The 26,055-nt window shown below is 42.6% G+C and overlaps 1 protein-coding gene across 3 annotated transcripts in view; it reads right to left on the reverse strand.

Moving 5' to 3' along the window:
- Positions 1-26,055, reverse strand: part of cep350 (centrosomal protein 350) — a 35,656-nt gene that overhangs the window by 3,951 nt on the left and 5,650 nt on the right. For 2 of the 3 annotated variants that reach the window (XM_041935007.1, XM_041935008.1), the window contains exons 6-37: positions 25,068-25,729; positions 24,775-24,888; positions 24,146-24,274; positions 22,345-22,461; positions 20,346-21,079; positions 20,068-20,186; positions 18,287-19,314; positions 17,933-18,074; positions 17,508-17,674; positions 17,173-17,350; positions 14,371-14,561; positions 13,856-14,019; positions 13,300-13,410; positions 12,963-13,103; positions 12,651-12,790; positions 12,340-12,447; positions 12,035-12,243; positions 11,643-11,854; positions 11,145-11,423; positions 10,880-11,029; positions 10,457-10,617; positions 8,578-8,700; positions 6,387-6,637; positions 6,064-6,263; positions 5,566-5,716; positions 4,864-5,024; positions 4,633-4,769; positions 4,471-4,532; positions 2,468-4,371; positions 1,420-1,968; positions 700-846; positions 213-335 (exon numbers count right to left, since the gene is read on the reverse strand). In XM_041935007.1, coding sequence (XP_041790941.1) covers positions 213-335; positions 700-846; positions 1,420-1,968; positions 2,468-4,371; positions 4,471-4,532; positions 4,633-4,769; positions 4,864-5,024; positions 5,566-5,716; positions 6,064-6,263; positions 6,387-6,637; positions 8,578-8,700; positions 10,457-10,617; positions 10,880-11,029; positions 11,145-11,423; positions 11,643-11,854; positions 12,035-12,243; positions 12,340-12,447; positions 12,651-12,790; positions 12,963-13,103; positions 13,300-13,410; positions 13,856-14,019; positions 14,371-14,561; positions 17,173-17,350; positions 17,508-17,674; positions 17,933-18,074; positions 18,287-19,314; positions 20,068-20,186; positions 20,346-21,079; positions 22,345-22,461; positions 24,146-24,274; positions 24,775-24,888; positions 25,068-25,729 — 9,064 coding nt within the window. The remainder of the gene's footprint in view (positions 1-212; positions 336-699; positions 847-1,419; positions 1,969-2,467; positions 4,372-4,470; positions 4,533-4,632; positions 4,770-4,863; positions 5,025-5,565; positions 5,717-6,063; positions 6,264-6,386; positions 6,638-8,577; positions 8,701-10,456; positions 10,618-10,879; positions 11,030-11,144; positions 11,424-11,642; positions 11,855-12,034; positions 12,244-12,339; positions 12,448-12,650; positions 12,791-12,962; positions 13,104-13,299; positions 13,411-13,855; positions 14,020-14,370; positions 14,562-17,172; positions 17,351-17,507; positions 17,675-17,932; positions 18,075-18,286; positions 19,315-20,067; positions 20,187-20,345; positions 21,080-22,344; positions 22,462-24,145; positions 24,275-24,774; positions 24,889-25,067; positions 25,730-26,055) is intronic. The other variant, XM_041935010.1, reaches the window with a different exon arrangement.

Below are 26,055 nucleotides of genomic sequence, written 5' to 3' on the forward strand. Positions count from 1 at the left end.
GGATGAATGCAATTTCCTTGTATTTAATTTGTAAAAAAATACATAAGCAAAAACTATGCAAGCAATAAGTGATAGTGATCTTGAACTTGTGGGTTAGAAACACCAACTGTATATCAGGTGTTCTGTCCAGGTGACAGAAAAATGTAATCCCTGACATAAAACTGCTGTCCTTTGAAATCATGTACAAAAAAACCCTGAAACTTGGGACCTACCAGTATGTGATCGACTCTGTCCCGCTTCTTTCTGCCAAATTTGAGCATTTTCTGCCAGTCAGTCTTCTGGCTCTGATCTTTTATCAGACCGTACAGCTTCAGTACTTCTGATGCGATGAATTCCTGGTACACAGCACAAAAAAAAACACACACACCATGCCATCATGAATGAAAAAGACATGGCACTGCATTTGGATTTGTGCGACTGTATGTTAAAGTAAAGATGAAAATCAGAAAATTTGCTGATTACCGAGGTGAACTGAAGCTACATGAACATGAAGTTTGTTTATACTTTCACTCACTTTGGAGGAGTAGATGAGGTCCAACTATATTCTTAAAACCTAGCTGTCTTTGAAGTTAAGCAATTAGAATTTTAAAATATAGCAGGAAAAGGGAAACAGTAAGACTAGTCGGCTAAGGTTGGTACTTTTCAGACATAAATGTAGCTTCGCTTTCTGTTGGTGGTGGTTGTCCTGCAGCACTGTACCTGGATTTTGGTGATGTCTCCTGCCGTCTTTACTCTATGGAAGAAGGAGGACTTGACTCGACGTGGTTTGACCCACTGAGGCTGATCAGTGTTGGGCTCCTCAGCGTAGATCTCCTGAAGTATCTCCCATGTCAGGTCATACACACCCTAAGGAAAGGGGAGGGTAATGAGACACTTAAAACTGATCTTAAAGCTGTAGTGGATACATCTCTCAGGTTGAGTGATCCATGTTAGATGAACATAAATGTACAAGATAATATAAATATATTGCTCAATAGCTCGTGTTTGCATTCAAAGCAATGCATCTGAGCAATTGAGGCAATATCTGGAGCAAGAGCCTGAAGTAAAAGGCAACTGAAACAACTGTGTACTCTTGAAATGTTAAGATGCTAATGGTGATAATGGGAACCCGCCTGGCATTTAACCTCAGTGAACTCACTCAGAGTAAGTGCTGTCTTCAAGACTACATTGCATATCCAGCTGCTGCTGTTGTTGTTGTTGGCTTAGTGCTACTGAAGCAGAACAGTTGTGTGCTTATTTTCACCAGAATGACTGGTTGGGTGGACAAAAAGGAAGTCAAAGATGCTTGTCTTCCTTCACTTCAATTTAACAGATTGTGGTTTTGAAAAAATACATGCATTCATTTTTCACTGGGTAATCTGTATGTTTGTCATGTTATACAGACTTCTTTTGGGATGTTTTGAAAGTTGTCCTTTTCACCTTTCTGTAGCTGCGGATGCAGAGGGCCTCCTGGTCCTGGCTGCTGGCCTCTTTACCCAGATATTCTTCTGAAGGTTTGGGGTTTGGCAATTGTGCAAGGGTCAGTGTTCCCTCCTTCCCCAGACCACAGCTGTCCCAGATCTCCTGTGTGGCAGCATGGACCATCTTCTCTACCTCTGCGGCTGAATGGGGCACCACCATGGCAGGCTGCTCAGGGAGTTTGGGGGGCAGAGGTAGTGGTAGCTCAGGTCTAGGTGGAGTCTTTACCTGCTGTTCCCCACCAGGTGATGAGACCAGCCCCCCCAGGGCTGCTCCTGCTGATGAGCCAGACCTTGCCAGTCCTCCTCCTCCTCCCAGCCTTGCCTCTTCCTCTTCCTCTCTCTGTTTCTGTTTGAGTCTCTGCTGTTCTCTACGGGAGCTGAGGCCAAAGTCCTCATCAAACCAGTCCTGATCGTCACCTAGCTCATCTAGCAGTTCCCGGCTCAGTTCCAGCTCTGCTAGTCGCTTGGCGAGTTCCTCTTGACCGCTGGCCCCCAACACTGGACTCTCCTGTTGTGAAAGAAAAACAGGAAAAAGTGAATCTACTTCCAGTCTTGGATTAGAGCCTTCCAGAAATATGAATATCTAAATGCACCATGACAGAACAAGTCCAATTACAAATCATGGGTTTATACTTTTGGATATAAAAAATAAAAAGAGTACCCTTTCTTTCTAATGTTTCAGACACAAAAGGTTTCCAGCAAAGAGCAGCAAATTCAACAAAGTCTGTCAACATAAAGTTGGACTTTGGCTGAACACACAACAAAAACGAGGGTTCCTCAGGTCAAATCAACAAGCACTGTTTGCCAGTAACTTCATAATGTGATACCAGTGTTTCCCCACAATGTATATTCCACAGTTCAATCATATACAGCACCATCACATTTAAAACATTTTGTTTGGTTTTTTTCCCATTCAAATCTTTGATATTACAAAATAAATCGAGACAAAATATTTTTATCTTGACATTCTATCACCATCTCACAAAGAATTACAAATATGCACTCACCGGTCGGTTACACAGCTCTGGAGATGACAGCTCCTCTTTTTCTGCAGGTAGGAAGAAGGGTAGACCATCTTTTTGTTCCACTGAAGAAAACCATTCTTCTTCTTCAACATTTTCACCAGACAGGTGTCCGTTCATTTGGTTAGCAGCTTCTATCTTCTTCTCTTTAGCTTTTTTAATATCAGCTAACTGCTTCACAGTGTCTTTTACAAAGTTGTTGAGGAGCTTGTCTGCAAATGTGTCCAGTAAGTCTTTCTGTTCTCCCCTATCATCCCTGATGTCTGTGGAAAGATCGTCAGGCTTGTGATGTGAGTCTACGTCTTCTTTCTCATCAAGGGTAGTAATCTCCTTTAGACTCTGCTTACCCAGGCCAATCTTGTCTATGTCAGAGATGAGCAGAGTGGTTGGTGCATCTTCAAATTCCAGAGTTATGTCCCTGGTGTTGCCATTAGAGATGGGGTGCTTGGATTCTTTGTAAAGCTGTGAATTGAGGTGGGATCCATACTTGTGTTCAGACTCATCTGTAGCCTTGTTATCTCTGGATCCATAGACCTTATGAGATGTTTGTTCTTTTTTACTCTTCAGATTTCCTTCTTTTTGAGATTTGTCCTCATCTGTTTTACGTTTATCCCCACCTTTATCTGACAGATCATCAAAGAAGGAGTCCTCATCCTCTGTGGTGTCTGCGTCGATCTCAAACTTGTCTGGCAGGTGTGTGATCTTGTCTGGAGGAGCGAATATACCGTGGCTCTCATCACACTCAAAGTATACCACCCCATCGTAAGTCCCGTTGTTGCTGCCCTCAGACTTATCTAACTCCACACCAGCCCAGAAGCCATTAGCAAAGCTGGTTAGACCTTTGAATCTCAGAGTGCCGGGCTGAACACCACCGACAAGAACCCGATCTCCAATGTTAAAACTTGACATTTCATCTCTGACTGGAGAGAGAGCGGTCTGCAAAGGAGAGATGGGTGGTGAGTGACTTGAATTAACAATGTCCTTGCTGTCATGTTTGAAATCTTCTGTTTTGTCATGAAGATCTAGCAGTTGTCCAGATTGGTTGCTTGCTCCACTCGACCCTGAATGGGAACCCAATTCTTCAGCTATTTCCTCCTCTACCTCCTCATCATGGTTGTCATATGGTGTGGCTCTGCTAGGGGAGTCCTTTCTCTGGTCCTTTATCTCTGTAGGGGACAATGAGATGTGGGAGGCAGGCTTGGAACTATGATGTTCCTCCCTGGGTGAAGAATACACTGATGACTCAAAGTCATCATGAGGGCCATCTGCTGTGGGAGAAGACGCCTCGACATCCTTTATGGGTGCCTCCTTATTTGAAGAGAAGGCAACTGAGTCAGGGGAGAGGGAATGGTCACTGGATGAGGAGCTGTAACTTGGATGTGGTGAGGTTTTGAGGTCAACTGCAGCTGAATTACTTGAGGCAATAATATTAGACTTTACACCTTCCTCAGCTTCCCTAGTCTTTATTTGTTTATCTTGTTCTAGACTAACAGATAGAGAATATTGATGTTCTTCACTCATGGAATAGGAAATGTGTTTCAATGTAGACAGCTTTTCCTGGGAGTCCAGTCTGTCTCCCTCTTCTAGTTTGAGAAGATGTTCAGAATGCTGATCCTCAGATTTCAAGCTTGCTTCCACCTCCAGTTCTTCCTGAATGTCAGATCTTTGATACGACTCAATATTCTCATCCCCAGACTCAGTCATCTGTGCCTGGGCTTCCTTAGAGGAAGGTTTTAAAAGACCATCTGTGGACAGACGGCTCCTCAGTCCTGAGGTCGGACACTCTGGGCTGCCATAAACTGGGGTTGGAGTGACTGTTGGTGGGTCTTCATCAGACAATTCTTCAGGCACTGAGGTGGATCTACTATGATCGGGCTGAGGAGGGGCACCTGTCATGAGAGCAAAGTTCACATTATTATTGGAACTTCTATGTCAAAATAAATACTGTACGTAATGTATATATTTGTTATGATGAGTACATTACTCACTGTGATCTAGTGAAGCATCAATTTGCGTCCTTTCACAGTCAGAGATTTTTCCGGTTTCAGACCTGAGAAAGAGGAATTTGCTTTTAATTAAACAGCAATCTTTTCGAACTCATATAGTATAATAAGATCTAAGGAAGTATAAGAAAAAGTTATCTTTGGTACCTGTGAACAGGTGGCTGGACAAGACTGGACTGCTCTGCGATTGAGATGGAACCTTTGATTTGGGACTTTGCATCTGTTGTTGAGTCTGGCTCCTTGTTCAATTCTGCCTTAGTTTTCTTAATGAAGTTGTCATAGCTCTGAAAGGAAAATGGTGAGAAAAAAAAAACAGTTAAGATATGAAGAAATCTGCGTATATAGTACATGGATTAATGCACGAACACACACATTTACCTCCAGCTGCTTCAGTAGGCTAGCCTCCTGTGCCTTCAGACGCTCCTTGTGCCTCTTTTTCTGCTCCTTCTTCAGCTGGTAGGCCATAAACTTTCGTTTTCTGAGTTCTTCCTTCAGGGCCTTGATACGGCTCTCTATATCACTCTGGTCTGAAATGGGTTCTGAAGGAAAATTGAAATCACAGTTAGAATGTGAAACCAGTGCCAGACCTCTGATTAGCAAGGAGTAATCCAACTTTGAGTCCACTCAAACTCCAATTCTTTAGAGATTAGTGTACATTTTCTTTACCAAGAATGTATTAAGTTCATTTTTGTGCATGTTGCTTCGGATTGTACATAATGAACAAACTGTATGACAAAGATTAAGGATCTAAACTACGGCCTGAAAATGAATAAAACACATTCAGCTGCAATACGAGGCAAGCAAACCTTTTTTTTGCTTGTGTGATAACTAAGTGCAATGCAAACTGTTCTCTCCTTCGATCACACGGCTAAGCAGGTTAGGTATCAGGGAAGTGCTTGCATAATGTTTTCCTGGCAGCATCACATTATGCCTGACTACACAGTGCCAGTAATATAGCTGCATTATGTCCACTCTCTCTATTCCTCCCCTTCTATCTTATCTGAGAATTATCAAGAACAATCATATACTCCAAAAATGTTAAATATTCAGTTATGTGTATTGAGTCATTGGGTAACTCACCAGTCTGCGTAGCCATGGGGGAGTCAGTAGGCTGAGTGCAGGCCTGGTTGGTGGTCCGGGAGGAGGAGCGAAGCTGCATCTTGGTTTTGCTGCTACCATCTGAAGGAGAGGCAGCAGGGCTGTGGCTGCCTTTGAATGGAGACTGGAGAGACTAATCAGGATGAGGAGGAGGAGGGGAAGAAAAAGAAACATTACTTCAGGATGGACTAAGAGAGGTATGCACAGACACATAATGTACATGCACACTAAATTAACAATACATTAAATTACCCCCTTGCATGTTTCTCATACAAGTACAAATAACTCTTTATTCTATACAGAATTATTTTGGATGAAGTTTACTGAATTTTTTTCATGATTGTAAACTTCACTCTCTCAGACATGTGAGGTCAATTTTGGAGTAACTATTATTTACACTCAAATTAACTCATCTACCATCAAAGGGATGGGGCGAAACACTGAAATACAACAAGGAAAGAGAAACACATCAATGCTAACCTGTCTGCTAGGTGAATGGGAAGCAGAAGTAAAGTCTTGGGTGTAATTAGCAGGGCTGCTCTGGATGGACATCAAAGGTGTTTCAAGGATTGATGCAGGTTGTACTGAAGATGGGCTTCCTGGTTGCTGGGATCCCAGTCCCTCCGTGTGTATACTGGACTCATGTGTCGCTGAGGAAGAGTCAGCTTCACTCACATACTCTGAAAACATGTAAAAAAGATAACCATCTTTCTTTCAGTATTCCCAAACCATATGCCCTTTGCTTTCATATTGCTTTTGACTTTGAACATGGCAAAAACCTAGCTAGGATCCTGTTGTTTCACCTTTCTCACTGTCAGTTCTGGGCTCTGAGCTTCGATGGTGACTGGGGCTGGGGCTGATGTCGGAGATCTCTTTTTTCTGACTCTTTGCCATGTCCTTGTCCTGAGGTGTTTGCCTGTCCCATACAGCCAGAGCCTCCTTTTCCATCCTGCGGACCTCTGCCTCCTCCTGGTCCAGCCGCTGTTTCCATTGCAGCAGCTCCTCGGCATGGTGACGCCTCTGCATCAGCTGCTGCTCCCGCTTTGTCAGGAACCTGGGGAAACGGTAGTAAGAAAGAAGGGAAAATGGGAAAATAAGGGAAGAGGCAGGAATAAGGTAAAGTATGAGGGAGGGAAGAGAAGGAGGAGAAAGATATTTAGCATCAGGAATGTTAAACATGACATCGCAGAAGCAAGCAGCCCCAAATCACCTGGACATCCAGTTATCACTGCAAACTCACCTCAAACCTCTGTCCAACACTCAGAAGCCAACACACACACAAACATACCCAATACATGCTTAACTTATTTCTTTTCCTGAAACAATATTCCAAATAAAGAAGTGTACTTGCACCCATCGCATAAACAAGCATAAAGTGATGAAATGTCAGTCAGGAGAAGAGAGGAGCAGGAAAATAACAGTGAGGATGTCAGAGTCATGCATCAGACTGAAACCCAGGGGTTCAATGCTGATTGGGTGCAGTCACACAGAACTCAAACACCTGTACTCCCCAGACCAGTGAGGATAACAAGATTTAAAAACCAAGGGTTCCGTTGCCGTGCAAAACCAGCATAATTTTCCACTGGATCTTTTATACATACATATCTCTGCAGATGCAGATATCAGGTATAGCTGTTGTGTAATGTGGTCTCGCACAGTTATGGGTGCCATTACAGTGTGGTATTATTTAGCCTTGATCTAATTTAGAGGCCTTTCTCTTGGCCTAATGTATACTGATGACAGGCCAGATACTGCAAAACCAGACTGGAGGGTTCTTTTAGTGCCTTCCCAAACTCTATTATAGCAAATGGCCATCTGTACTTATTAGCCCATTCTATGCAACAGCTACCTAATGAAGAGAGCTAGTTAAGATTTACTGGGCTCATTAAAGAGATAGACCACTCTATCGCTGGTCTGTTCTCTGCAAATGTCCTTTACCTCCATGTCATGGTGTGGTTTAATCTCAAAACATTTTGTATCAATGATTGGGCTGGAGCTGACCAGCCTGCAGCCACACTATTGAAGAGAGATGCGCTGTATCATTCATTCCAAGAGGCAAGAAAGAAAGAGGGGAACAGTCACAAAATTAACACCAGAGAATTCCCAGAATTGAATCTGAGATTCCCATTCAACAAGGAAGGCTCCTATTAAAATAAACATAACCTTTGACCTCCACAAAGTAGAATTCATCCTATTTCTTTTGTTTAAAATTACTCTACAATCAGTGTTTTTTTAAAGTCGAGATGAAACCAAAAATCCCCTTTAACCGTTTTAGACCACATCCTGGGTCATATTGTGTATCTATTTAACAATATATCATATTATACATTAATCATTCAGTTTGAGGAAAGCGGTATCTGTGACAGCTCCAGATTATGTGCACAGCATTTTACAGTGGACTGTTTCAGCAACTACATGGGTCTTACGATGGGCTTCATCTCTCTCTCCCTGACAAACACAGCTATTCATGTTTGTTATGACATGCCTACTTTTCATCATTCAAATCAAATTTCTACCAATGTTATGTCCCGCCTGTCTATCCCGTTTTGCTCATAGATCCGTCACAATTTGGAAGCTAGATACTCTCAAAATGCTGTTTCATCTGGACTTTAATAGACACACTAATGGCAATAAATTCAGCACCTGACTAACAACACAAATATTGAAAACTGGCATAAAAATTAAATTAAGTTCAATTAAGTGAATTTGTCAAAAGGTTAGCTTATTTCAGCAAGACAGCTTTCCTTAGGCACTCCTCAAGTTTTCACTCAAATGTCTCCCCCACACAAATACCATCCAGTAAATTACAAGAAAAAAAACTCAAAACCTCCCAAAAAACCAACACATCCAATCAGTCATCATTCACTGTCCCACCCCTAAAAGGTCCCAGTGCCAGTGGATGAACACAAGCATGTTCCATGGGGTGGGGTGGGGTGAGGCAGGGCAGGGCTAGGTGGAGGTGCTTGGGAAGAGGTATAGAGCACTGTACAGTACCTGACCAACTGGTTGTAGATAAAGAGCTGGAATTTAGGGTGGAGGTTGGGAAGACAGACACTGAGGGAGGCCCAGTGGTGGGCCGTGAACACAGAGAAGAAGTAGTGGACAGGAGAACAGTGTCTACAACACACAAGCACGCAACAGACAAAGTCAAAAGAGTCACACAAACACACACACGCACACAGAAAATGTAAGAGGGAGAACACATAAAAAACACAGAAGGAAGGACAAGTAGAGAGAAAGGGAGAGAGAAGAGTGATATGAGCAAATGTGGTTTTATTGCACCCACGGTGTCAGTCTGTCAGGTTTATGTTAAAAAACGGTTACTTTAAAAAAATGTCTCAGAACAAGAACATTTAAACTAGTACGTGTGTGTGGAGGGCAGGGGGGATGGGTGGATGGGAATGATCACTGCCAAACCTGCTTAAGAAGGGGGTTAAATTAGTGGATTCAACAGTAACCCTGATTCTTGAACAAATTACAGTGCGAGGAAACAGTTAGAGCATTAGATGAAGTGAAAACAACTTTGTTAGCGTGTTATGTCGAGCTGAATATGTATACATTTGCTTCAGATTGAGGAAGGGAAGAGACATTTGACAGTTTATTAAAAAGGATCATGATTAGCCAGCCAATAAATGCATTATCAGACATAAATATCTGAACAATTTTTTGGTTTTGTTAGATCCTCTTAATCATTTTATTTTGCAGTGATCTAACCTTAATTTATGGAGATTTTGAACACCAGAATGTGTTAAAATATAAGAAAGGAACACAAGCAATTCAAAGTTGTGGTGCTAGAATAAATTGAAACAAATATAGACCTAAAAATTGTTGAAGTGCTACCATGGAAGATTGGCCTGTGATTTATAGCTAAGTTATAAATCCTAAACCCCAGAACAATTAAGCCACTTATTGGAGCTACCCAGTCACAAGAGGCTCTCCAATCACCTGACCAAAGCTGAAAGCCAAGTCTAAAACCTTGGAGGACCTACAGGAACTCCAAGCACATGTAGTTACTTGTTAACTGAAGAGGAAGCCGGTGTAATTAAAATGATGCGATGCACAACCTATGTTCGTCTTCACTGGAAAATAATTATGCCTCTATAACTGAAAGTCACACTGTTACGATTATATATCCTTACAATGATTTCAGACTGATTAATACTGTCTGATGCTTTCTTACTGTTATATGTTGTACAAATCTGGAGTTAGGGGGATATGTAGCAGAGAGTGTGCATTCTTGTCTAGTTTAGAGGGAGAACATGGAGCATGCTTATCTTCACATCCACACATTCACATATCCACAGCAAACCGAAGATGGCAAGCACTGCTTAGTAAGGTTAGTTGCTAGTTAAGAGAAAAGACCCTATGTACAGAATTAGAACTTGACTCCTATTACTTGTCATGGTAGAGTGACCAGAAAAAACAAAAAAACATCTTAAATAGCACAGTTTACCACTTGGTGCAGAACTACACAGCTGTAAAACACGTCTAAACTGCTTTACCAGTTTCAGTAAGAGCTTTACTAAGTATAAACTGTGCAGGTGTGTTGCAAGAAAATAGTAATAAACGATCCAAGTCTGTATCAACACATACTGAGTGTTAAAATACTCTGATTGTGACCAGGGGCCAAAACAAAAGATAAAGCTAGCAAAAAGGTAAAAGAAAAAAAAAGGATCAGCATTTCTACTGTTTTTTAGGGACTATCTTCAAAAGCGCAAAAGAAGCAAACCTCAAGGGAAAAGGAGGCAGGACATACCTACAGTAAGCACAAGACTCTGATAAGGCAGCAGGACTTCTGATAATTCACGTGTTAAATTGTCAGTAAGCAGAGAGAACCCAATTAATGAATGAAAAATGAAATGAAAGTCTTTACTTCTCATCCATGTGAGAGCGCATCTTCTTGAGCTTCTGCATGATGCTGCTAGTCTCACTTCCAGAGATGGAGAGTGAGGGAGAAGGGCAGCGGACATCTTCAGCGTGTCTCATGTTGGGGGAGGCTGCCTCAGACACAGGGGTTTCTGACACAGGAGTCTCCTGGAGGATGGACAAATGGACAGGCAGACAGGCCAAGTATTGGTCAAGCAAAAAAAAGAGATGCACATTAAAAAAAGTTTAAGATGAACATAGTAGCATGTTCTACCATTGTATGTATGTGTACTTTCTTGATTCCAGTAATATACTACTTCAAAACAAAAACAAGAAACAAGAACAAAAAAATACTGAAATGAAACCCCTTAAATCTATCTGGTCCTCTGTATATGCTGTAAAGGTGATTAGAGGCTGTTGCACAACTTACAGGTGGTGCTTCACCTCCAGCACACTTGAGACGCTCCTTGAGTCTGAGGGTAGAGTTTCTCATCCGCTCAATCTCCTCCTGTTGCTTCATCAACAGCTGCCTTTCCTTCCTGGCTGCTTTGTTGGCCTCCTGAAGTCGCTTGATCTCAGCCTGGGAACGTGAGTGTAGTGAGAGAGAATGTTGGTTAGTTAGTAATTGTTAAGACCACAGTACAGTCCAAAGCTCCGCTTTCACTTAATGTCATTATGTTTCCGCCCCGATGTACCTGCTCCTGCTGTAATTTCATCAGAAGGCCCCTCTGTTTCTTCCTGAGGGGTGGCATCTTGTCATCCTCTCCCTTGTCCCTCAGTCTCTTTTTCTGGTGTTCTAGCCAAGCCAGCTCAGTTCTGGTCTTCTCTTTGAGAGCCTTCTGGCGAAGACGAAGCAGAGAGCTCTGGTGTTGAAGTCTTACCTCCTCGTCTTTCATGTACTGACGCACCATGTCCATGGTGAACTGGGAAAAGCTGTCCTGTCCACCAGAAAAGGCCATGTTTGCATCCTGAGCCTGCAGGAGAGTAACGGTGAAAAGGTTGAGGTTAGACTGGGTTGACAGAAAAAAGGTAATTATGTATGAGTGCACAAAAGGGGAGCATAAACCACATGTTCAACAAAATAGTTACACTTTTCTGGGGACAAATTCTACTGTCAGTGGTTACACCCATTTTCCAAAGTCAACCAATGACTCATAAGGATATGCATTGGCATGACTACACTTCCCTCTCACCTTTAAGATATTGTGTGCCCCTGAAACCAATGTTGTGTTGCGACTGGCTCCGTCATCCTCCGATTCCTCCTGGTGGCGAGACTTCTTCTCCTTAGTTCCACGGCGGTGTGCCTCAGAGGGCAGTAGAGAGCGAAAGGAGCGCTCTTCTATTTCATCCTCAGTCATGGACTCGTCGAACTTGAGAGAGTACTCTGTTGCCACTGATGTACTGTCTGATGGAGGGTCAAAAATAAGACAAGCTCAGTCTACACAATAACTTTTTAATTGCAATTTCTAGGTGCCTGTGTGCACATTTTCTCTAACAGTGGTGGAGTACTGGAGTGTGTGTACATCTAAAAAGCTGTGTTATAATGTTCGCTTTTAAACTAAGAGCTGTGACGGCCATCCAATACCTTTCTCATCCACTATAGAGGGGATGCTGTCACTGCAGAGGGAGTCATTTGCTGCTGTAAAAACTTGCTCCTCTATGGAGCTGCTGCCTGCTTCCCTCTCCATCTTCTCCTCAGCTCCTCCCATCCTCAATTTGCCCTCTACTGCGTCTTTTTCCATCTGATCTCTGTGGTCCGAGGAGATATGCGATGGGCTGCTAGAGTCTGCTCCACTGAGGAAAGGAGCAAATGACATGATTTCAATTTCTCTTCCCAAAATATAACAGAAAGCAGTTACACTAGTGCTACACGAGAGGCCTGATTGGTACCTGAGGTTGGGTCTTCTGAAAGATAGAGAGTCAGAGCGACTAAGGCTGTTCAGTGAAGACAGGGGTTCTTCTGACCTGATCCTTCTGCTTGACACCTCACTCTGGAAGCTGTGCAGAAGAGATTTTAACACAACAGGTGTAAATGCTGATACACTGACACCTACAAAGAGGCCCTCTGTTATCAGACAATGCTTTATAATTTTCACCTTGTCATGTGATGTAGTCCATTCAGAATCTAAAGTCATGAACTTAACTCACAACATAAGGTCTTAAAATCTATTCACTATACATTACAGTATGCAGATGTTTACCTGTCAGAATCAATTTTGTCCTGTCGCTGCTTTGAAGAGGAGCTCTGCTGTTCCTCTCTCTCATCATACATGGAAGAGTCAGCAGCAACAGAGGGGGCAACCAAAGCTCCTGCTACCTGCGACCGCGCCAGTTCTGTCATCTGACAGACAAGAACGCAACATACAGATCAAATGGTTTATTTCATGAGTCATGGTTATTACGCGTTCCGGTTCTGTGCTGTTATGTCTTTAGTGAAATTCAACTATCAATCAGCTTTTGTTACAAAAAGAAGCAGGCTGTTTTCCAGGCAGAAGAAGGCAGTGATTACTAACCTCCTTGATGTGTCGGGCAGTGTCAGCTGTGTACCGTGCTGCCTCAGCCTGTTGACTCATCATCTTCATAGTTGCCTCCTGGAGGCCCTCCAAAGTCTCTTTTTGAGTTCCTGCCAAGCTTTCCTGTAGTTCTATATGAGCCTGGACAAAATCAAGCATGGACATCACACACACAGAAAAATAAAAGGGCTCATACCTTAGAATCCAAAAGGTGAGGAAGCAAACACTAAATCTACAAATGCATATACTGTATGTGTTGTTGGTGAGAATAAACAAAATGATGAACTGTGTGTGTGTATGTGTCCCCATGTGTATGTGCATGTGTGTGTCGTTGTACCCTGGCCATTCTCTGCCTGTTCTCCTCCAGCTGTAGCTGTGTCTCCAGGGCTTCCCTTTCAGCCTTGATCTTCAGCTCATAGAGGTCACGCTCATGGCGCTGCTGCTTGGACTGCAGGGTCAGAATTCAGAGAGGCGGTCAATACAGTGTATCAATACAGACATTAGTGAGGAAGGATGACATTGAATTTTATAGAGGCCAAAAAAAGCTCTTTAAGTATTTATCATGTAGATGTTAGCCAGCATCAATAATTAATTGAAGTTCTGGATACATGCATTTATTGGGAAATACAAACAATGTATAATTCACATTAGTATGGTACATTGTGTGAAGTGCAGATGTTGTACCTTTTACCATATTTCTACATAAAACGCACAGCTGAGATTATGGGCTGTCTATGTGTAATCATCAAAACATTAAGCTATATACAATATGTCAAATCAAGACAAGTGTTTAACTGTTTTAATAATTTAACATTTTATATTTACGTATATGTACAAAAGTGTGGTCTTCATCTACACATTCTTTTACTCTCAGCAACAAAGCCTGTCTTCACCTTGAGCATCTGGGCTAATGAAGCGCTCTCCTGCTGAGCCATGGACACACCCATCAGCCTCTCCATGTCCCCCAGCTGTCGGACTGACTCCTCAATGGACTCCAGGTACTGGAGCTCCGCTGCCATACGCTGCTGCAAGACAGCAGGTGAATACTGTAGTTCACCTGGGAGAAGGGAAGGGCAGATAAGATGAGAGACAGATTAATAAACTGCAGTGCCAGTGGAGTGTGGCACTTTGAGAATAACATGATTTATGAATAAGTCTTGGGGGTCAAAAACAAACAGTTAAGTATACATCTTTGCAACAATGTCAGATCTTTTCTGTCTCCATCTTTGCAACTGTGACTTTAGCTACACTAGTGAGAAATGATGACAAAAGGTAAAACTTGGTACACTCTGTCTAGAACACATTCAGACATGGGGCAAGTGAAATCCAATGCTATCCAACTTTTTTCTAATTAAGTTCTGTTTCACATAACATCTGTTGTTTATTTCATGAATACAAGTTTATTTACCTGTGGTCTTGGTCTCTGCTCTACCACTGCGAGCTGTGGTGCCTGTGATTTGGTTATTTGCCCCCAGAGAGCCACCTCTCACAGGTTCACTGGGAGAATCTACTCCTGAAGGAGAACCAGGGTCTGGAGAGCCAAAAGGGGAAGCCTGTTTGGGCCTGGCTGCTGAAGACTTCTTATTGTCAAGTCCCAAACTAGAAATTAATTCAGAAAAAGACAGAAAAAATCTCAGGTAAGTAGTTATTTAAAGATCAAACACTACTGTGAAACCAGAAAACATCTCCTCTAAAGTGGACATGTTTGTGGCATTCAGGTTGATGGACTTTGGTGCATGGGCATCACTTCCCAAGGTAATTTTAAACCATACATTAAGATATTTAGCACCACAAATTAGGGGTGGGCAATATGTTCAAATTTTTTTTATCACAGTATAGTAATTGTTATGTAAATTCAATTAAAATGATTTCAAATAACCATAATGAACTATATTTGATTATTTTCTTATTTTATTTGGAAATTCCATACAAACAAAAACACCTGCCTCCTATGAGACAACACTTAAAAACAAAAGACTCAAAAAAGTACAACTAACTTTTATTATCGGCAGGTTACGTGGGAACATGGTAAGCAGTCCTGCTGCCCAAATCACATGCCCTTGCAAGGGCAGCTGGACGTGCTGCCTGCTCCGAATATAGAGACATATATAGAGACACTAAGGCCATTTTCACATATAAACTCCGCACAATGTCCTTTCACACATGTAACATGTTTGCCTGTGTCAGATATGTTCACACTAACTGGAAATACTCCTGGCTGGGTAATGCGTGCAGGAGGAGGAGGACTCATACGTAATGATGACTGTTTTTGTGTTGATATCAATACTACATGCATTTGGACATATGCACAACATCACCCAAAGCCTGGAAAACAATATACAGGCAAATAGAATAGAGTATGAAGTAGCTACACTCTGTGCAGTGTCATCAACATGCTCACTCGCTTGTTGTGTAGCAGGGTAGCATTACATACACTGTGAATGACTTTGTGAAAATACGACTTTAGTTTCTTTTTTTGTTGATTTTAATCTTCTTTATTGTTCATATAAGATTGGGGGTCTGCACAAGTTGTTTTATTTTGAAAACTGACTGGACTCTCTATGCTGTTCATGAGTCTGACTTCCTGCATGGCTCAATCTGCTCTGTGCAGCTTGATGTAGTGTCCCTCAAAAATAGACTAGGTGCGTATTCTCTGTGGAGCCGAGCAGAGAGCTGCTTCTGGGACTCTTCTGAAACGCGCTGTGGCACTTCTGGTGGAATCACAAACATTGTTTAGATTGACCGCAATCAGCTCTGGCTGCCACATAGAGGCCAAAACACAACACGAACCCTAGACCTGACTGAGGCAGCATAACCCTGCTGTGAGAGGCCAGCACTATGAATGGCTATATTGTACTGCTCAGAGACGATTAGAGGTCAAGGGTGATGTCTAAAGAGATCAGGATACACTCTGCTGTCCCACTGAGGACAGCAGACAGTGGTACCTTTTTCTCCAAGGATAACAGACTAAATTAATATATCATAATACAGTACATGATCTCTATGTTTAAATAGTTAGCTGTCACACAAACTGACTCAGATGTGACTGCAGTCTGCTAAAATGTACAGAACTCATTGAGATCTACATGCACTGACTGCAAAGACACAATTTTTGAGACTGTTTCTGTCACAGTTATATGTTTTGCAAATGGTACAAAGAAGAACACAATCCTGTCTGAATGTTTTATCTTTATTGTGTCAGCAACACAGCCTCCACAGAGTGGCAGGGATCTGCTTACTGGGCTTTGGAGAACCATTTGATGGCTCAAATGTCACTACTGGGCACTGACACTAAAAGAAAAAGAACTCTCTCCTTTCCTTTGGCAGCAGGCCAAAGCTGTGGTGAAGCTGGCTGACCCAACCAACCACCCCGCAGGCCCCCAAAACAAAACAACCAGTGTGTTCTGTCTTGGGCTGAGCTGCAGCCTCCTCCCGTTGCTGGGCACTGCACAGCTGCTTACACCCTCAGGCCTTCAACTGAACAGGAAGGCACAAGACTGTTTAGACTGGCAGCCTCAACTAGGGTTCTCTAGGCATAGTTCAGTAATTAGTCATGCCCAGATAAATTAACCTTTGGGTAATTACAGCATATACCAAGTGGAGGTTTCAGAGTGATTGGAACAGTAACAACTAAGATGACCCGGTGCTGAAAAGATCCCATTCATTCCTGAGTGCACATAGATACTTACATTCCATTTTAATTCAGTTTGGAAATACTTAGGGAAGGAAACAGTGTGGCTTTTCAATTTTACTTTAATCATAGTTTATTACTTCATCTGTATACATTGAAAACAAAAGTTTCAATTTATAAATCAAATAAGCAACAGGAAATAAAGAAATACAATCATGCTGTGACCCTAAACGAAACATCTATATCCTACTATCAGTGTAAGCCAATAGCACCACCACCCTTCCCACAAAGCAGTGTTGCACTGAAGGCTACTAAAAGCCAGGGTGGAAGGAAATTGCAGAGGCCACTGAATATATGGGTAATTTACACTTGTGGGAACCATGCACCATTCATCCACCTCTCTGATACCGCTGCATAGTCTCCTCAATTTAATATCTGAGAGATGTTCTTAACCGAAAAACACTGATAGTGGAACTTTGCAGGTAGAAAATGTTTTCTTTTGTTCTTCACTTTTATAGCACCTGACTAAACCATAAGTAACAAACCACCCCTTTCATGCAGTCTGCCGAAGATCATTACCTTTGGTGAGATGTTTCCCCTAAAGTGTCATTAGAGTGGACACTCTTGGCCTGGCTGTGAGCAGAGCTTTTGTCTGAGCCTCTCTTCCTGGAGTCAGAGGATAATGCCTCTGAGGGAGGTGAGCAGGAGCTCCTCTGCTCTTCCACCAGAGTGGCATCACTCTGGTCTGATGCTGTGCCTACAAAGGAATGGAGTAGTTATATTCTGCAAAAGAGGGATTTGTAACTGCAAAAACACAGAATTTGACCATACAGAGAACAATATCCTTTTCTTATAAAAAAATCTTAAAAATGCAAAGTCAAAACAGGAATTTATGCAAAAATATTAATACTCACCTCTTTTTCTAGGGTGCTTGGAGAAAGGTGAGGAGCCAGACGGCGAACCAGAGGAAAGATGCGGTGAGTGAATAGATGAGTGAAAGGATGAGTGGTGTGAATTGATGCCTCCTGTACTTTTCTCATAAGGAGACCTCCTCATCAGCTCCTCAAAATGACTGTTCACACTAACAGAGAGGTGAGAAAGGCATAATCAAATCCCTTTTAAATAAAATTCGGAATCTGTGACACAACATAGAAAATTAACATGCAGAAAACAGTATGTCTATTGAACATGGGAGAAACAGCAGGATTAATCTGTTTGAGAGAACTCAAGAAAAGCAAGGGATTGCTGTCGGAGAGGGCTGCATGAGCTTTCTATTTGTGTGACATGGATGCCATCCAGTGGTCACTTTAAAAACTACTGTCCATTTTATTTCTCTTACCTGTGTGAATTGGAGCCTCTCTTTAACTGGCCACTGGCTCCGCTGCTATGGGATGACACAAAGTCATCTTCATAAACTGCTCCGTCTACGAGACCATTTCCAGAGTGCAAAGAATGGGCAGAGGGAGAGTTCCTCTCACTCGCTATGGGCCAAGGTGAAGCCAGAACAGACAAAGGACAAATATTTATGATCTTGTTTTAGACTGACTGTATGTTGTATGTGTCGGTAGCATAATCACTACAGCGTTAACATGGAAAACATTCTGCAGAGCTCTTATGCTACATTTTTATTTGACATTTCCCCCTTAGATATAAAGTAGTAACAACATACTCACAATCTCTCTCCACAACTCACCTCGAACATGGCCATGAAGGTTCTTCGTGAAAATGTTGATAACGCTTAGAGGGCTTCCTTTGTTCAGCTCCTCCCAGGCTGCTTTGCTGCTGTCATGCTGTGCAAAGGGTGAGCTGAGGGCCGAGCACCTCGCTGCCTCCCTCTGGAACTCTGACAACCGCTGGTAATTCCTTCTTTGACCTGCACAGTAGTCCACTGCCTCCAGGCGGTCTGCTGGTCTCGGTACATGATTGCTGGAGGGGTGAGGAGGGCTCGTCTCATCCTCAGAAAAACTCCCCTCACTAAGAAGAGGACCCTCACTGATGGAACCAGCGCTTGAGTCATGTAGATCTGTCCAATTCTTATCCTCTATCAAACCATATTCTCTCCTTTGTGCCACTTTATCCGTTCTTGCTACCTTTTCCAAGCCATTGACAAGCTTCCTCCTTTCATGTGTGTAACTGTTGAGAATGGGCCCAGTTACATCAGCAGAGGTTGTTTGTGGATTGGTCAAATTGGTGTGCGTACCCTTTTTCTGTCCCCTGGGGGTGTGTAGATTGCCTGCTCCTGGAAGAGTTGTGCCATTGTATGAACTATGACCTGCGCTAGTCAAAATCCTCTGGATCCTCAACGGCACATCATTATTTTCTGTGGCAGCCATTTCTGCCCAGTATCCATCATCAAGATTAGCTTGAGAGGGTCTAGGAGCCAAAACAGTATCCATGTCCAAGGAGGTTGCTGTACCATGGTTGATCCCCTCTCCAGCAAGCTTCCGTGCCTCACTCTCTATGCGGTTGGAGAGGGATGCGGCTGTGGCCTTGAGGGCCTCAATGCGGGACATCTTGGACTGCGATCTGTTGGAAGGTGCTGTGGCTGGCCGCAGGGTGTGCTGGATATCGCTAGCTGCCACTGCAGTCTCCAGGCTGAGAAGCTGAGAGAGGAGATGCTCACCAAAAGGGGCACTGCTGCTGGGACCAGTCATAGGTCGAACAGCTGGGCTCAGACAGTCAGGCTGAAGCGAAGGGGCAACTCCAACATCGAGATCATTCCTGCAAAAGGGAGAATAACTAAGAATGGAGAATTTAACATAATCAAACTTAACATATGTTAGTGTATACATGATGCATGCTACTAAAGAAGGAAACCAGGAAACTATCAATGTGAGTACCCACCATGACCATAGAGGAGCTATTTGCAGCTATTATGGGTATTCAGAGCACTGTACAAACATTTCTTTGAAATTTAGGTCTACACTCTGCTGCAAAAACACCTTTAGACATTGCAGAATGTTATTTATAAAGATATAGTTTTTCAATAAATGTATTCACCAACCTGATACATATCTGTTAATGGTACAGAACACAATGAACTGGATGTAAAACTAAAAATCTAAATATTAGTAATCACTCAATGTACAGAGAAAGATTATTATTATTATCTGTTTCACACGTAAAATCAATATACTGCCTCATCTTTATTTCTAGTCAATTATCTGAGATGTTCTTTCATGCATCTAAAATAGGATCAGTGACTGTAAACGTGTTTATCTTTAATCTTGTTCTAAAATGAAGAAAATTAAGGCTTCTGGGGCGCATGCAAGGCATGTTCATAAAAAACAACCATCTGGAAACAAACGGTTTCTCTGTTTGGAACAGTCAGGTGATTCCCCTAGAATTCCTCACTCAAACATTACCAGATACCAGATTACATGTACTGTGCTGAGAGTTGTTTATTGTTTATCTGTGTCAATTAATCTGAGTGCAGGTTTGTTATTCTGGGAGCTTGTGTGTGCATGTGTGTACCTGGATAATGGAGGAGGTGCCTGATCATTCAAAGACCTATCACTGCTCGAAGGGCTCTGGGGTGCCTCTAGTCTTTTGTTCTCTTTGTCCGACTCCCCTGAGGGTTGGTACATTGGTCTCTGTGGCAGAACACGTTAACACACACATCAAAAATTCTGAATTTTTTTTACTTACCTATGTGGCAATTTCGTTAATTCATTTCACTTAGCATCTCATTCTACTCAATGAAGCTTTCATATACAAATATGGTGACTGCGTTCCATGCATATATACAATACCATTTGACTAGATGGAGCAGCAGGTTGTGTTTGTGCGGCCTCCTTGCCCAGCTGGGCCTCCTCCAGCAGAAGTTTGGTGTAGGTCTCCTGTAGTCGCTTTTGTACAGGGGCCACAGGTACCTCACTGGGAAGGGCCACTGTTTTAGCCACTTCTCTTTGCTTCCTGTACAGCTCCTGCAATCTCTGGTTTCTCCTCTCAGCCTCCTCCCTCAGTGCCCTCTTCTCTTCTGCTTGACGCCTCTTTCTCTCCTCTTGTTGCCTGGAAATGTACTGGCGAACTGTATCAGCATCATAGTGTCTCTTTTTGTGCCTTGTGTCAGCTGTACTAGCAGTCTCTGGTCTGTGTGTAGTGGGGCTGGCGCTGCGACAGCCTCTCGAAGAGCTACCTGTTGCAGTTCCCCAAACAGAGACAGGAGTCCTTGTTCGTGACCCTGATCCCCCTCTACCCCTCCTACCACTGCTCCCACCCCGCGACCTTTGACGGGCCCTCTCCTCCTTCTCAGCTGCTTTGCACTCCAGCTGAAGGTCATCGAGTATCCCCTGGATGTCTGCTGACAACCGGTCCGAGCTTATACCCACTGGGACCTTGTCCCGATCTGCAGATGAAGGGGTAGATGTGGTGGAGTGGCTTTTGGACTGCCCCCGAAACCCACTACGAGGCCTTTCTGTGCTGTTAGGGCGAGACCGTGGTTTTGATTCCGGGCGTGGGTCTGAAGTGGAACGGTGATGGGAAGCTGGTGGACATTTACAAAAAAGTTACAGTTGGCAACGAGTAATCAATTTATTAATGGAAGCAAACATAAACACACTATCATAATACATGCTGCTAAACAGCTACAATGCTAAACTAACATTTTTAAATGGAAGCTAGGTTGATGAAACATTGAACAGTTCAAATTTGCTTTCACAATTCATACTTAATCAGAGGTATGAGTCTGTGACCAGTCGTTATTTTTTAAACTAGTAGTGGGCTACAAAATCCCATTAACTGTTTTCCTGTTTTTTTAGTATCAATATCTGTAATGAACAGCTGTTTTGCACAGCTAAATAAAACATTGGATGCTCCTCCAACAAGTGACTGCACCAGAATAAAAAACACTCCAAAGCTGAAGAACAATTACCAGACAAAATACACATACTAAATGAGGATGTGGGACAGGCTTGCCATGGCAACTCTAATCTAGGCCAAATTGGAAATTCCCATCCAGATTTTACAGTCAGTATCTAATCCAGATGAGCCTCACTGTATCTCCCTGCCCCACTCTGCCATTCCCCGGTGTACTTGCACTGAGGGCAACCTCTGGAAATCAGGCCATGTCTAATTGTGCACCCAACCAGAACAGCCAGTCAATCTCTATTCCTCACGGTCAGTGGTAGCCAGTACAGATGCAGCCAGCGAAAATGCAGACAGTGCATGAGTATGAGAGAGTGTGAGACAGAGTCTGTGGCAGTGTGTGTTCAGCAGCGAAGGACTCTTTATTTATTTATGTTCTTTGGTTGGCTCTGTTGTCAGTCTTGCCATCTTGAACTGTGGGTCCCAGACAGGCAAAACTTCTGTCATAACTATTTATCCAACATCTTCCAACTGGATGGACAATGTCCATCATAATAGCAGCCAGTGCAGAAATGTGTGTTTAATTTTAGGGGTGAAAGTTCAAAAGCAACATGACAGAACAGATAAAAGTAAAAGTAAAATGGGGACACAAGATCCTACATTCCATTGGGTGTAAATAATAAACGAATAAACGAGTAAACTAGTAGACTGCAAGTCACATTTTCTGTCCTTCCACCTCCAGACACACGGGTATATGAAGAGGTGCAAGAAAACCATCGAAGAAATGGTTGCAGCAGAGACGGCCAAGTTGGCTGTTGATGAAAATGTATCACGATGTAGTGATACTAGAATATATATCACTGTCTCATGAAAATTGCTAACATAATAATACAAAGCAGGGGTGTCATAACATGTATAGACCCGCAACAGGGCTCTAGGTCCCACCTGCTCTGCTCTGTCCATCAGCTAGCTGGGGCCTTTCCTCCCTTGGCAGATTGGGAACTGGACCCAGTAACATCTTTACCAGTTTTTGGCCCTCTCGCCAAGATGCAGGACTTATCACTGCAATGAAAAAGAAAATGAATACCTTAGATGATGTCAGTGAAAAGCATTACAATTCAGTATATGCAGACATAATACACACAGAGAAGAACATAAATACATACACAGTTTAGTGAACAAAAGAGACACAAGAAAAGAAACTGCTTTACGGCCACTAATTTCAAATGTCACTTAATTCAAACCTTGCAATATAAAAAAGACATGCTGGCCCTGAATCTCTATGTTTACTTTTATAAAATTACTGAAGATGTGATGTAACAAAAAAAACTTGTTTTTTGCAGTTTACCCAAATCCCTCCTAAGTAGTTTCCTTCTTGCCCCAAGTAACTATCTGGCAGATAAATTTGTTTTTGTTTTTTTTCCCCCCACACAGCTTTCTGCTGCTGCTCAGTTTTCTGCCACTAGCTGAGTACAAGAAGTGTGAGTAGTTTTATTCATCGTGTTCAGAGCAAGGGGAAAATACATATCAAAAACAGCCTCTTTACGTGGAATAATCTCTAAAGCACTTTCACTATGACTACCAAAGGGCAGTTCCTGGTAGTGAAGTTGCACATCCACTAACCATGCAGCTGTCTGTGTTGAGTGGATGAGCCAACTGAACCTGGCCACAGATTTTAGAGGGCTATTTATAGTTCTGTGCCAGAAACAGAGACCAGACAGACTCAAGAGACAACACAAAAAGTTGGAAGAAACACAAGCAGACACCAGCACAGAGTAAATGAGCAAGAGTACATGAAAGATACATTTGATAGTCAACTGTTTTTTGAATTAGACTCAATCACTAGTTGGCATGATATATCAAGAGGATAAGGACATCATTATATATCTAAGAAACGCCTTTCCTTGTGTCCAGGTCTGCACTGAGATAGAGATGAAGACAGCTAGCAATCATGTTTACGTATGCGCCTTTGGAAACATCTTTGTGAGCGGGGAGAGTTTTACCAGCTGTCACAAGTCTGCTATGCCCAGCTTACAGCACAACAGTTTGTGGTTATAATTCCTTTATGTAGGTGTCAGTATGCTACGTGCTGGTCACAAACTGCATGTCACACATATTGGACATTTCTTCAGGGATTTAAGTCTTAACACAGCCTCAAAGTCCAGCAATGTTTCTGGTTCATGTACTAGAACACACACACAGGCCTGATACAGGACAACTGAGTAGATGGAAAGAGCACAACAAATTGTATAGTGTGAATACTGGTTTCTTCGTTTGCGGCATTTATGACATGAACTCATCTGGACTCAAATGAAAGAATTCATATTTGGATTATTTTGTTTTGTTATGATGCATTAAAACAAAGTTAAGAAGACTATTGGACTCATTGTGTAAGATAAAGACATAATAGCAGCCTAATCATTACTGAACTGACATCTGAAAGAGCATGTGTGCAGGATAAAATAAAACCAAAATGTACACAGGAATAAAAAAAAGGACTAAAAGTCAGATAAGGAATATAGCTGCATTAAAAGGCACGGACAGTGGAGCAGCAAAACCCGTTGAGAAAAACCTTTTAAGCACACTGACAGTTCAGCGTTTGAGGTTCTTGGTTTTGGACTGTGTGCACTGACCCTTGATAAAATCCTGTCAAGACTGTTTCACATGCTTAGCTTTCCTAGTGTCACTAATTAAAAATAGATCAGAGGGTGGGTTGGCCTTCTCACATAAAAGAGGATTATTATACCTGGTTTTGCATTTAGGTCAGACGAAGGGGCAGCTCTGTGGACCTTTCTGACTGGCTTGGGAGGCCTCTTCTCTCTGGACCTGTCTGCTCTCTGTTCCCTCTGCTGCTGATGCGTATATCTGGTGGTCTCTGTGCACAGAAGACACATGCAGACAATAAGCCACAAGTGACTCCAGTTGCCTTTTTAAGCAACTGAAAATACCATGACCCAGATGAATGAGAATCTTTACAGACATTAGCCACAAAGCAATACAAACTGCCAAAATTTTCTAAATTTAATTAAAAGATTTTCCCAAATCCAACTGTAAACTGTCTTCCTTGCAGATGATGGTCAGAATGGCATACATTCATATGCAACCATTAGTTTGCTTATGCAGTTTTTCAGACAGCTCTTGATATTTGATGCCATATGGTCTTAAATACTGGACCAAAGCCCAGGAACATACAGTACAAGGACCCAAGCCTGTCAGAGATCATCAATCACAACCATTTACCACACAAACTCAGTTCGGAATCGCAACTCCAAGCCCAGGTCAAAACATTAGTACTTTAAAAATCTGTGAGACCCTGACCATAGAAGAACATACAACAAATGAGGAATAACAGCAACATTTGTGTCCTATGCTTACCAGCAAACTGTTGTGACAGGTCTCTGTATATTTCTCTGCTGAGGTTATGAAACTCCTCCTCCTTCCAAACTTTCCCATCAGGAGTCCGGATCTTTGTCTCAGCAGTGTTAAAACCTGAGAGGAAAAAGGATTGAAGATGTAAGCTCTATCATCCTTTCCTTTCCCACTATATGGCTAAAATATTTTTTTCAGAACATCAAGCTATCACTTAACATATCTTTGCTCCTTTATTTAACAAAAGATCAAACAAACAACAAAGGTAGAGTTTGGAATACATTCTACAATGAGGTTACCTTTGTATATAGGTGCAGGCGGTGCAGCTGCAACTTTCCTTATTTTGGCTGTGGGCATGTTACCAGTATGAGCATTGTTTCTCCCCACAGCTGCCATAATAGGCTGTTCCAGATAACCCAGCAGCTTCTCTCTCTCTGCAGCCTCCTCCAGATGTTGCCTCTGCCTGCGAATACGTTCTTTGAGCTTCTCCAACTTATCATCAGGCTGATGTCGCCTTAGGTTTTCCAAACGCTGGGAAGCTGAGCCAGGGCTGGTGGAGGGTGTGCTCTCCCCTCGGTGTATGGAACCTGGGGCTAGAGCTAGACATGGGCTTGACTCTTTGCTATCCATGCCAAGTTGTGCTTTGGGAGTGCTTTCCTCATCAGCCCCCTCCCTTGCAGGGACTCTTACACCTGTGAAATGTGACTGGTTTCCAGTAGTCCTCAGGGTGACCAGGGCTGGCTGGTCATTGAGGTAGCGGACTTCAGTGCTCTCCAAAGCCGAGGAGTGTGTACTGTCCAGGTCCCTGTCCATCTGTGTGTCCCTGGTGTCTCTCTGGTAGACCAGCTGGCTGAGTAGAGGATCTGAGGGAGGCGGAGAGGATGTGTACGAAGACCCTGGCACCGACTGCAGACTGTAGGCCTCCAGCTGAGAGGAGGGATGTGGTGGAGGGGTGGCCTCTCTGGAGACAAACCAGATTACATGGGATCAGGAAGGAGATTTAAGATTTACTGATTTACTCTTAATTTACCACTCACTGAGTGTACAGAAAAGGTAGAATTCTGAAATTTTGGTTACTCAAATCTTGTGATGCCATCACCGACATGATCACTGAAAAAGATTACTACTGGCTCTCTATGTAAAATAACATCAGAAAGTCATCTGAATATCATCTACTATTGTGTACTTTTGTAAGTAATAGCAAAACATAAAATAAGTCTGACATTTCATTTCCAAAACTTTTCTTGGTCAAACATGCAATAACTACAGCTGTACCAAATAGTCTGA

This window comes from Chelmon rostratus, chromosome 4, assembly GCF_017976325.1.
Source record: "Chelmon rostratus isolate fCheRos1 chromosome 4, fCheRos1.pri, whole genome shotgun sequence".
NCBI classification, from domain to species: Eukaryota; Metazoa; Chordata; class Actinopteri; order Chaetodontiformes; family Chaetodontidae; genus Chelmon; species Chelmon rostratus.